Source organism: Oncorhynchus mykiss, chromosome 23 (assembly GCF_013265735.2).
Source record: "Oncorhynchus mykiss isolate Arlee chromosome 23, USDA_OmykA_1.1, whole genome shotgun sequence".
NCBI classification, from domain to species: Eukaryota; Metazoa; Chordata; class Actinopteri; order Salmoniformes; family Salmonidae; genus Oncorhynchus; species Oncorhynchus mykiss.
In genome coordinates this window covers 44,674,567-44,687,582 of record NC_048587.1, presented here as the reverse complement: position 1 = coordinate 44,687,582, position 13,016 = coordinate 44,674,567, and the positions used below count along the sequence as shown (strand labels likewise).

Genomic DNA, 13,016 nt, shown 5'->3' with positions numbered 1-13,016 from the left:
TCACTCAGTTTGCTTCCTAAGTGGACAGTTTGATTTCACAGAAGTGTGATTGACTTGGAGTTACATTGTGTTGTTTAAGTGTTCCCTTTATTTTTTTGAGCAGTGTATAATGCAGTTGATTTGCGATGATGACACAGACATTATATTAAGCAGGACATTCATACGAGCCTTAAAATCCAATTGTAATCCAAAAGTAGTGTGAAATGCACACATAAGTAACATAAATATAGGCTTTTTTAGCTGGCGTTTTACAAGAACTCCGCCGTGTTCTGCCACCAATTTCCGAGCATCACCCTCCTGCGGCAATGTTTGCAAACACAGATCTGTGTCTATAATGATCAAAAATAAAAAGCACAACAAATACACTGACCCACCCATACTACTTCCTGAATCTCTCCCCTTCAACGGCCCCGCCGTCAAAACCAAGTAAGACAAGTTATTTTGATTTTATAGGGTTATATTCTTAAATGTTAGCTTTTGTACCGATCCAAGTGAACTCGACTATTTCTCGAAATGTGCTTCTAGAATTGTGGGCAGGTTTAATCTTCTGACTGGCTTTATTTAGCTATTCTGTATATTTTCTGTCAGAGCAAAGCATTTCCCATGTCAGCATCTCGTTTCAACACCCAGCCCATCAATGCCCTTTGAAAACGCTCTTATTTATTAACGATCCTGGATTTAGTTATTGCCACTTGTTTAATCGCTACACTTTTTGTCATATTTTTCCTCTTCTACATGAACCTACTTGGCAGATCGACCAGGTTTTCTAATTAGACCTACGCAATAGAGGCAATAGTTTAATCTCAAACTGCCATTTTGTCTCAACTCGGGACGCGTAGGCTACTGGGCTACAATGTGATATTTATTGGATGGCTACATTGTAATATTATGTAACAACCTCAGTGTATCATACATACATTTATTATTCAGCGGATAAATGAACACATGAAACATGAGACAACACAGACTATTCTGATTGGCTGGAAGGTTACATCGTAGCAACCATTCTAGTCTGATGTAGCCGAAAGTATGTTGTTTTATGAAATGATTTGCTTTATGGTTTTATTTCGTTATTTTGTTGTGTTCAAATCGAAGAATCAAGCCTTGACAGACACATTGTCGTGTGTTCGAAGCTAGTTCTCTAGCAATGACTTTCATTCTTAAACTTTGCATTAGGCCTGTACTGGGCCCGCCTCCCGGCCTGTTTTTTCAGATTAATCTGTGTTTAGGGTAGATACGACTGAGATCCCAGTGTTGTGCCGAAAATCGCCCCCTGCCAGAATTCTCTCACCCTTCGCGTGAACGCGCACACTCAATTCTTCATTGCTGCGACTTGCTTGCTAGTTGAGATTTCTGCTCTTCACTCCGTTGTCAGTGTCGCCTACATTTCACTGATCTTAGCAGAAAGTATTTTTTATTTGTGTCCTTCAAGGCTGCTGTCAATGATCACGTTGCGTTTCATTTCATTTTATTTTCTTGCCTGCTGAAATTCTCCCCCACTTCTAATTCCTTAATTTTGTGTCTAGAGTCAAATACTTTCTGTGGCACACATCAGAGTCAAATACTTTCTATAGAACCAATTTAACAGGCAACCGAAATTAATAATGAATGTATGTGTGTTATATTAAACATAGAGGAATGAGTAAAATGTAGGCAAGCAAATAAACATTTCAGAACAACTACTCGTCGAATAAGACATGGGAGAGATGATGCATTTTGGCAGAGATTTATTTAGAATAATACACTTGAAACAAATAGCCAAACTGAAAACTGTAGACATTACTAGTGACTCCCCTGCGATCAAACTGCCATTAAAAAATGAAATGCAGCCTAACTGAGACACCGGAACGTGTGACGTGTCAGAGGGGAGGGGGTGGGGAACACCCAATCGCCCCTCCATATGTCACTGGTTATGTTGCTCTTTCGGGGTTATCCAGTCCAGGGAGTGTCTCAAATTAGGAGTGCTGATGTAAGTACAGGTCTCCCTTGTATTAATTATGATTTAAAAGGCAAAACTGAACCTAGTGCACCACTTTGCGATTACAGGCCATGAAACCAGAAACCTGCAAGGCAGTTTATGTTTATTGTGGTATACCCCGGCTTCACATCAAGTCATGGTAGTGGAATACTGGTAAACTGGTCAAGAGTCTGTAATAGTGTCTACTGTTTGTTCATTTGATCCCGGAGTCATATCATTCATCTCAACTACTCCATGTAGCCTATGCGAGGCACATCGAGTCTCCATTTGCCTGTGAAACTTTTACTTCTCTATTATAATTTGAGTATATTTAGTGAACTATGGCTTTACAAATCTTTATACTCTGAATAAAATTAGCAGTTTTATTCTTTGAATAGAATATTTGGTCAGCTATTTTCCCCAGTAATTATGCTTCCTCTGATCCTTTAGGCAAGGTACGTAATGTCATTGTCCTTACAGTGTGTTTTGGAAAGGAAGGAAGACTCAAACTTTTTTTTTTATCCCATTTAACCTTTATTTAACTTGGCAATTCTAAGGGGAAGTAGGAGTTGCTCAAAACAATGAGCTTTTTCTTATGTAATAATCCAATGCCTGGAAATCTTGTCACATGGAAATGTCTGTGTATGCTTAACTCATCCTTTAACTTTTCTCTTTTTTTAAACTAAATCTGTATTTTGGCTTTAAATGGTATGTTGTAGAAGTGTCCAGACACTTCTTTTGCGATTTCACTTGGTTTTGAGAAACTTACCCAGGGGTGAAAGTAGATTTAAATGTCTTCCCGGTACCTCCTATGTATGTTCCTGGATGTGTTGACCATAACAAGTGCCCCAGAACCAGTGGAAGCAATACAAATAACCATAACATCAAAGATCCACCACCATATTTTACAGTAGGTGAGAGGTACTTTTCTGCATATGCATCCAGGCCAAAGAGCTCTACTTTTTTGTCATCTTACCTTACTACCAGTTCCAATCCAAGTGCCAGGCAATAGCATTGTAAAATATTGTAGTGGACCTTTGATATTATGGGTCTGTTTAGCTTCTACTGGTCCTGGGGTCCTTCTTAAGGTCAACGGCATCATGAACTCTAACAAGTACCAGGACATTTTAGCCAAAAACTTGGTTGCCTCTGCCAGGAGGCTGAAACTTGGCCTCAAGTGGATCTTCTAGCAAGACAATAAATCCAAGCACACATCAAAATCCATAAAGAAATGGGTAACTGACCACAAAATCAACCATTTTGCAATGGCCATCTCAGTCTCCAGACTTGAACTCCATTGAAAAACTGTGATTTGAATTGAAGAGAGCAGTCCATAAGCGCAGATGAAGGATATCAAGGATCTGACAAGATTATGTAATGGCCTAAGATCCGACCCAATGGTTCTCCAATCTCTTTAAACATTTTAGAAAAAGGCTCAATGTTGTTATCCTCGCAAGGGGAGGGTGCCTTAGAATTGAAAACAGGGGTACCAATAATTTTTACCTCTTTGATTACAGATTAAAATGTATTTCTCTGAGAAATTGTATTAGTATAAAATATAATTTCCCATTTTTTTTGCATGCAATATTGCAATTATTTATTTCATTCAGTATTGTTTGGACGTCTGTATCAAAGGTCCCAATAATTTTGGACCTGAATGTATTTTATATTCAGTGAGCTCCAACATTACTGGAACCCCTGACTGGCAATGCACAAGCAATACTTTAAATATATACAATATAATTATAGAGAGAAACTCAAAATACCAACATTTGAGAAATACTGTACTTTATACATTTTTCAATGGAACCCACTTAAAATCATTTATTGATTTTATTAAAAATCATTGTCCTCTAAATCAAGGTTTCACAATTAGTGGCACCCTTAAATATTTTTGTAAATAACATTTTCCAAAATGAAACCAGTAATTAAATTCCACTTATTTAAGTTTATCTAAGTCTTAATTAAGGAACTATATTGAGGCATTACATCACTTTCTGTTTCAGTAGGGTATAAAAATGAGGTAAGACGCATGCAATATCCCTTTGTCATCTGACATCATGAAGAAAACAAAAAAACTGGCAGTTCAAAAAAAGAGAAATCAAATTTTATTAGTCATATGCGCCGAATACAACAATGAAATGCTTACTTACGAGCCCCTAACCGACAGTGCAGTTAAAAAAAAATATGGATAAGAATAAAAGTAACAAGTAATTAACGAGGAGAAGTAAAAAGAAAAAATAACAATATGTACAGGGGGGTGCCGGTACAATGTGCGGGGGTACCGGTTAGTTGAGGCAGTATGTACATGTAGGTAGAGTTAATTAAGGTGACTATGCATAGATGACAACAAAGAGTGGTAGTGGTGGGGAGGGGGGGGGGGGGGGGGGGGGGAGATGTGAATGGTTTCGGTAGCCATTTGACTAGATGTTCAGGAGTCTTATGGGGGGTAGAAGCTGTTTAGATGCCTCTTGGACCTAGACATGGTGCTCCGGTACCGCTTGCCGTGTGGTAGCAGAGAGAACAGTCTATGACTAGGGTGGCTGGAGTCTTTGACATTTTTCAGGGCCTTCCTCTGACACCGCCTGGTATAGAGGTTCTGGATGGCAGGAAGCTTGGCCCCAGTGATGTACTGGGTCATTCGCACTACCCTCTGTAGTGCCTTGCGGTCGAAGGTCGAGCAGTTGCCATACCAGGCAGTCATGCAACCAGTCAGGAAGCTCCGGATGGTGCAGCTGTAAAACCTTTTGAGGATCTGAGGACCCATGCTAAATCTTTTCAGTCTCCTGAGGGGAATAGGTTTTGTCGTGCCTGCTTCACAACTGTCATGGTGTGCTTGGACCATGTTAGTTTGTTGGTGATGTGGACACCAAGGAACTTGAAGCTCTCAACCTGCTCCACTGCCGCCCCGTCGATGAGAATGTGGCCATGCTCAGTCCTCTTTTTCCTGTAGTCCACAGTCATCTCCTTTATCTTGATCACATTGAAGGAGAGGTTGTTGTCCTTGCACCACACGGCCAGGTCTCTGACCTCCCTATAGGCTGTCTCGTTGTTGTCGGTGGTCAGGCCTACCACTGTTGTGTTATCGGCAAATTTAATGATGGTTTGAGGTTGTGCCTGGATCTTAGTCCTGTATTGATGCTTTGCCTGTTTGATGGTTCGTCGGAGGGCATAGCGGGATTTCTTATAAGCTTCCGGGTTAGAGTCCCGCTCCTTGAAATAGGCAGCTCTAGCCTTTAGCTCAGTGTGGATGCTGCATGTAATCCCTGGTTTCTGGTTGGGGTATGGTACGTACAGCCACTGTGGGGAAGACGTCATCGATGCACTTATTGATGAAGCCAATGACTGATGTGGTGTACTCCTGAATGCCATTGGAGGAATCCTGGAACATGTTCCAGTCTGTGATAGCAAAACAGTCCTGTAGTTTAGCATCTACGTCATCTGACCACTTTTTTATTGATCTAGTCAGCGATGCTTCCTGGTTTAATTTTTGCTTGTAAGCAGGAATCAGGAGGATAGAATTATGGTCAGATTTGCCAAATGGAGGGCGAGGGAGAGCTTTGTATGCATCTCTGTGTGGAGTATAGGTGGTCCAGAGTTCAACTGTGTACATATATATATTTTTTTATAAATACTTATGCCTCACCTTCTCATGCTTCCTTTCTTTCAGGTCCTAAAGATGAGTTATCCAGGTTACCCTCCCTCCGGTGGCTACCCTCCCCAGGCAGGTGGCTACCCTCCACAGGTAGGTGGCTACTCTCCCCAGGCAGGTGGCTACCCTCCCCAGGCTGGTGGTTACCCTCCCCAGGCAGCTGGCTACCCCCCACAACCGGGTGCATATCCCCCCCAAGCAGGAGGCTACCCACCCCAGGCCGGTGGCTACCCACCCCAGGCCGGCGGCTACCCAACCCAAGCCGGCGGCTACCCCCCCCAGGCAGGGGGCTACCCTCCCCAGCAGGCCGGAGGCTATCCTTCCATTCCTCCAGCACAAGGTAAGGCTATTATTTTGGGGTTACATTAGTATTTTGTTTTCATGGTAGTGCAAAAGTGTGCTTGCTCTGGTTTGGAGTTATCCTGTTCATTAAAATCATGCTACATCACTCACTTGTTGTCTCTTCATTCTCTAGGTGGTTGGGGTGGAGCCCCTGTTGGTGGAATGGTAAATATGACTTATTATCTTGAATCAAGTAGCTAACTAAGAACCAAGTAACTACCAACATATTGTACGGCTCTAAATCAGCGGGTTCTATTTACGACCTGATCTACACACCCTGTAACATGTATGGAGTCTGTTACCATGTCATTATGTCCCAAATGGCTCCTCATTCCTATGGGCCCTGGTCAAAAGTAGTGCACTATTTAGGGAATAGGGTGCCATTTGGGACATAACCAGAGCCAGTAATGTGATACCAGCTAATCACCTCCTTTTCCCCATTCCAGCCAGGCGGAGGTATGCCCCAGGGATACCCAGGCGGTCCTGCTCCATGTCCACCCCAGGGGTACCCAGGAGGCCCTGCCCCAGGACAGCAGCCCATGCCTGGCTACCCTGGAGGAGCCCCGGCACCCAACCCCTCCATGCCAGGATACGGAGGTGGTGCTCCGGCTACTCCCCATTCACCTGCCATCAATGTGAGAATCTCTTGTTTCTTTTTCAGTTTGTGTCATGTGGACTGAAACCATTAACCTGTATTTACATAGCTTTTTCCTAATATACGTTACAAAGTATTTCCTTGTTTCAGTATTTCCTTGTTTCTATATTTCCTTGTTTCTATATTTCCTTGTTTCTGTATTTCCTTGTTTCAGTATTTCCTTGTTTCAGTATTTCCTTGCTTCATTTTCAGTACTTGTTTCTATTTGTCATTAGAGAGGCTACAGGGGTGCGATAAAGGACCACCCAGGTGCTGACCCTCTGAGGGATGTGGAAGTCCTCCGCAAGGCCATGAAGGGCTTTGGTCAGTAGTTCATCATTATAGACATTCACTATCATGGATAGATGTATGAAGGATTTGATGAGATTCAGTCAAATTCTAATAACACTTTATTTAGAGATGCACATTACATAACTGAAGTTCCTTCTGGGGAAAAAAAGTTATTTTATTATATTCTATAAATCTTCAATGGCTAGATGCATATGTAGAATATTATACAATTAAGAGCACACTATTTAGTGATACACATTCCATCTACTACCAGTTAAACTGCTAATAATGCTAATAATATATTATTTTCAACAGGCACGGATGAGTCCGCTATAATTGAGCTTCTTGGAAGCCGCACCAGCAAGCAGAGGGTTCCAATGGTTGCAGCCTACAAAACCACTTATGGGAAGGTGAGGTTTATACTAGATTAATGGCTATGGTTTCTTCTATTGTCTGCTATTGTTGCTGTTAGTTTAACTTCCATGTAGTGTTCATCTATGTCTGCGCCCTGTAGTGGTAATTCTAACCAAAAGGAGAGCGAGACTATATTCTTCAAAACAACTTTATTATAACATTTGCAAAAATGAAGCAATCAATAACAACCACTCAGTGCGTCGTTAGGAAAGTCCAATGAACAGAGTTCTCTCCCTTCTAGAAAAACGACCACCTATTTTGTCTACGTGGCAGTTTAGCAGATGGAAACAGGGACGGAACATGGTGTGTAAAAGCAGATTTAGCTTGTCTGTTCAGATAATGGTGGCAACATCAACTGTCTGTTCCTTCCTGCTTGTTTTCACACATCTAAGTTCCTGTAGATTGTGAAAACAGGATTTGACATATTGAGGTCTCACCCGAACGGCTCTTATCTGTATGCCAAGATTTATGACTAAGTCACACGACAAGCCTGTATCAGTAAAAATACTAACATATAACAATAGACACTTATCTTAAGTAAAACAGCATAGTATGTCAATCAAATCTATTTATAAAGCCCTTACATCAGCTGATGCCACAAAGTGCTGTACAGAAACCCAGCTTAAAACCCCAAACAGCAAGCAATGCAGGTGTAGAAGCACGGTGGCTAGGAAAAACTCCCTATAAAGGCCAGAACCTAGAGATGAACCAGGCTATGAGGGGTGGCCAGTCCTCTTCTGGCTGTGCCGGGTGGAGATTATAAAAGAACATGGCCAAGATGTTCATAGATGACCAGCAGGGTCAAATAATAATAATCACAGTGGTTGTAGATGGTGCAATGGGTCAGCACCTCAGGAGTAAATGTCAGTTGGCTTTTCATTGCCGATCATTCAGTGTATCTCTACCACTCCTGCTGTCTCTAGAGAGTTTAAAACAGCAGGTCTGGGACAGGTAGCACGTCCGGTGAACAGGTCAGGGTTCCATAGCCGCAGGCAGAACAGTTGAAACTGGAGCACCAGCACAACCAGGTGGACTGGGGACCGCAAGGTGTCATCAGGCCAGGTAGTCCTGAGGCATGGTCCTAGGGCACAGGGAGGGAGAGAGAGGGAGGGGGAAAGAGCGAGAGAGAGAGACACAGAAAGAGAGACACGGAAAGAGAGACACGGAAAGAGAGACACAGAAAGAGAGACACAGAAAGAGAGACACGGAGAGAGAGACAGAGAGAGAGAGAATACTTCAATTCACACAGGACACCGGATAAGACAGGAGAAATACTCCAGATATAACAGACTGACCCTAGCCCCCTGACACATAAACTATTGCAGCATAAATACTGGAGGCTGAGACAGGAGGGGTCGGGAGACACTGTGTCTAATTAAACAGTATAGTATGTAATTAATATTTAATTTGCACCACAGTCTCAAATGGCACCTTATTCCCCTATGAGCCCTGGTTGAAAGTAGTGCGCTATATAGGGAATAGGGTGGAGCAGCAGCACATTTGGGGCACAGATTTACTGTATGTTGAGTGACCTCTTACACAATCTTCTATTTCACAGGATTTATTCCACGATCTAAAGTCTGAGCTGACTGGGAGTTTTGAGAAGCTGGCTATTGCCATGTTGCAGACACCAGCCAAGTTCGATGCATCTGAACTCAAAGAAGCCATATCGGTTTGAACGGGTTCTTTTGTTTACTCTTAGACTATACCAGGTTCATGTTCATTAGAGCAAAATGTAGGATAACATTTTGAAACAAAACAGAAACACGCTTTTTATTGGACAAGTTCTGATATTACCTCCCTATTTCAGTCCGTTATGGACCGTTTTCTTTTGTTTCGTGCCTACTGAACACCACCCAGGTTATTCCACTCTTTATATTAGGCCTCTTTTCTGAGTCATTTCAGTATGAAACAGAAAGCTCCTTTAAAGACAGACAAAATCAGGTATGTTGAGGCCTGAGGAATCACCCATCTTACTATCTGGTGAACAAGATTTAGCTACTTACTGTAGCTTGTAGAGAACAAGTATTACTTGGGCCATGATGTATTCTTGTCTTGAACCACAAACTATATGGTGAACTATGTGATGATTCACTGTAGCTGTAGAGAATAAGTATTACTTTATTGCACCTGGCTAGGAGTTATTATTGTCTTCTAGATCATTTCTGGAACTCATACACATAGCATTTATATAGTTACTGTATACTTAACCCTGGCTGGTTTGTTCTCAGGGTGCAGGTACTGATGAAGCATGTCTGATTGAGATCCTGTCATCTCGCTCCAATGCAGAAATCAGAGAAATCAATCAAATTTACAAACATGGTAAGAGCTGTGTATTTATTATGGATCCCCATTAGCTGCTGCCAAGGCAACAGTAGCTAAAATGCCAAGGCAGCAGCTACTCTTCCTGGGGTCCAGCAGAGTTAAGGCAGTTTATACAATTTAAAAACATTACAATACATTCACAGATTTCACAACACACCTACTCCACCACTACCACATATCTTCAGTACAAAATCCATGTGTACGCGTGTGTATAGTGCGTATGTTATTGTGTGTGTGTGTGTGTGTTTGTGGCAACTGACCACATGACTGAACAGTAATCCAGGTGCAACAAAACTAGGACCTGTAGGACCTGCCTTGTTGATAGTGTTGTTAAAAAGGCAGAGCAGCTCTTTATTATGGATAGACTTCTCCCCATCTTATGTATCAATATGTTTTGATGACAGTTTACAATCCAGGGTTATTCCAAACAGTTTAGTCACCTCAACTTGCTCAATTTCAACATGATTTAGTTGAGGTTTAGTGAATGATTTGTCCCAAATACAATGCTTTTAGTTTTATTAATATTTAGGACTAACTTATTATTTGCCACCCACTCTGAAACTAACTGCAGCTCTTTGTTATATGTTGCAGTCATTTCAGTCACTGTAGTAGCTGACATGTATAGTGTTGAGTCATCTGTATGCCAGTGGCATGGCATTAGTAAAGATTGGAAAAAGTAAGGAGACTAGACACCTGCCCTGTGTGTTTCAGAGTAACTGACTGAAATGGCGTTAGTTTAAGACTATGTATTGAAATGCTGTTTGTTTCAGAGTATGGTAAGACCCTGGAGGATTCCATCAGTAACGACACCTCAGGACACTTCCGTAGGCTCCTCGTCTCACTCTGTCAGGTAACTTTTTTATTGATATGTTATCGATGGGTTTTTGTTATGTTATTGATGTGTTGTTAATCGCTATCATTGCGTAACATCTTTGACAGTGAAGGCTAAAGCTGATTCATGATGACAACCTAATACTCAACAAAGTCGGTGCTCTTGCACTTCAAACTGGCTATCTAATGGCTACAAATTAGACATATCTTTAATTTGTGCTAACAATTTCTGAAATGTTATATTATTTTAATGAAGTGAACAAGCGAAAAAGACTCGGGGAAACCAAATTTGTATGAAACTGCTATTTTCCTCTCAAGATAAACATCTACTATAGCCTCTTCCTGAGTCAGGAAGTAGAGCCTATTATAGAGCCATTTTTTGTTTACAAGCAAATGTCATATTGTAGTGGTGCACACATATGCTCACAGCAAAAGTCCTGTAGCAGATAGCTAGCTATACACTGATGTTGGGACATTGACAAACGTAGTAGTGTGTGAGTGATGACCATGAAAACACACAAGACTGATGGCTATAGCTATGTTCAACAAGTTATTATTATTCTGGCTTTACCTAGCTCCATTTGGGATATGTTACCTTGCCTCGCTGGCTTGCTACGTAATCAGTCCTCCAATGACATCTGCAATGTTGTAGACGATGACCATCTGATTACTTGTTTGTTAACTTGCAGGAGCTGTATTTGAAGTTGAATGATCGTATCCATTTCAATGTAAACAAACCCCTTTCTACTGCGAATATGTGCCCAAAACTTTTGATGCGGCTGGGTCTGGATTTTTCAAGAAGCAATGTATGCATCCCAAAACTGTAACCTATTCCCTATATAGTGCACTACTTTTGACAAGAACCGTATGGGCCTGGTCAAAAGTAGTGCACTATAAATGGAATAGGGTGTAATTTAGGACCCAGCCCATTAAGATACCCTGGAAGATTTATGGAAGCAATTACTGAAATTGGTGGAGGAGAAGTTGAGTTTCCATGCCTCAAATTCCTTCCAAGCTACGAGTATTCCACTGTTCATAGTTTGTAAGGGTTTCCAGATTTTTTTTCCTCCCGTGGAATAATATCGTCTGCCTCCCAGGCACTGGTCAAAAGCAGTGCACTATATAGGGAATAAGATGCCATTTGGGACGCATCCATTTCTTTTGTAGTAAAACCATTTTTTTGCTTCCTGTTTGAAGGGAAATCGAGACGAGAGGGAACAAGTGGACATCAACATGGCCAAACAGGATGCTCAGGTGATCACTGTTTCTTGTTCTGTTAATATAATAGCATTTAAATAGTTTTAAAGATCTTTGTGATGTCACAATAGTGCTTATATACCCAGTAGGCTTATAAGAAATTGGACATTATTTGTTTAATTTCTGATCTGAAACTTTACTTAAGGAAGCATGTATAGCCGATATGATTCCAAAGATATGATATATGATTCCAAAGAGTTAGACAAGCATTTCATGCTTCTACTGATAGTTATTTTGTGTTAGATACTGATCATGTTGTGCGTTAGAAACTGATCATGTTGTTTATTGTTAATTTTAGATTTTTTTATTTCACCATTATTTAACCGGGTAGGCCAGTTGAGAACAAGTTCTCATTTACAACTGCGACCTGGCCAAGATAAAGCAAAGCAGTGCGACACAAACAACAACACAGACTTACACATGGAATAAACAAACATACAGTCAATACACAACATAAAAAAAGAAAGTCTTTATACAGTGTGTGCAAATGGCGTGAGGAGGTAAGGCAATAAATAGGCCATAGTAGCGAAGTAATTACAATTTAGCAAATGAACACTGGAGTGATAGATGTGCAGATGATGATGTGCAAGTAGAAATACTGTTGTGCAAAAAAGTTAATAATAACAATATGGGGATGAGGTAGGTAGATTGGATGGGCTATTTACAGATGGGCTATGTACAGCTGCAGCGATCGTTTAGCTGCTCAGATAGCTGATGTTTAAAGTTAGTGAGGGAAATATAAGTCTCCAGCTTCAGTGATTTTTTTGCAATTAGTTCCAGTCATTTGCAGCAGAGAATTGGAAGGAAAGGCAGCCAAAGAGGTGTTGGCTTTGGGGATGACCAGTGAGATATACAGTACCTTGCGAAAGTATTCGGCCCCCTTGAACTTTGCGACCTTTTGCCACATTTCAGGCTTCAAACATAGATATAAAACTGTATTTTTTGGGGGGAATCAACAACAAGTGGGACACAATCATGAAGTGGAACGACATTTATTGGATATTTCAAACGTTTTTAACAAATCAAAAACTGAAAAATAGGGCGTGCAAAATTATTCAGCCCCTTTACTTTCAGTGCAGCAAACTCTCTCCAGAAGTTCAGTGAGGATCTCTGAATGATCCAATGTTGACCTAAATAACTAATGATGATAAATACAATCCACCTGTGTGTAACCAAGTCTCCGTATAAATGCACCTGCACTGTGATAGTCTCAGAGGTCCGTTAAAAGCGCAGAGAGCATCATGAAGAACAAGGAACACACCAGGCAGGTCCGAGATACTGTTGTGAAGAAGTTTAAAGCCGGATTTGGATAC

The 13,016-nt window shown here is 41.1% G+C and overlaps 1 protein-coding gene across 2 annotated transcripts in view; it reads left to right on the top strand.

The window, feature by feature from the left end:
• Window positions 1-307: 307 nt before the first annotated feature.
• Window positions 308-13,016, top strand: part of LOC110502821 (annexin A11) — a 30,318-nt gene continuing 17,609 nt past the window's right edge. The window contains exons 1-11 of one of the 2 annotated variants that reach the window (XM_036960527.1): window positions 308-426; window positions 5,628-5,685; window positions 5,728-5,949; window positions 6,085-6,116; window positions 6,398-6,586; window positions 6,822-6,909; window positions 7,192-7,286; window positions 8,849-8,962; window positions 9,522-9,612; window positions 10,386-10,465; window positions 11,644-11,700. In XM_036960527.1, coding sequence (XP_036816422.1) covers window positions 5,637-5,685; window positions 5,728-5,949; window positions 6,085-6,116; window positions 6,398-6,586; window positions 6,822-6,909; window positions 7,192-7,286; window positions 8,849-8,962; window positions 9,522-9,612; window positions 10,386-10,465; window positions 11,644-11,700 — 1,017 coding nt within the window. In that variant the 5' untranslated portion in view covers window positions 308-426; window positions 5,628-5,636. Of the gene's footprint in view, window positions 427-5,627; window positions 5,950-6,084; window positions 6,117-6,397; window positions 6,587-6,821; window positions 6,910-7,191; window positions 7,287-8,848; window positions 8,963-9,521; window positions 9,613-10,385; window positions 10,466-11,643; window positions 11,701-13,016 lie in introns of both variants that reach the window. The other variant, XM_021581143.2, reaches the window with a different exon arrangement.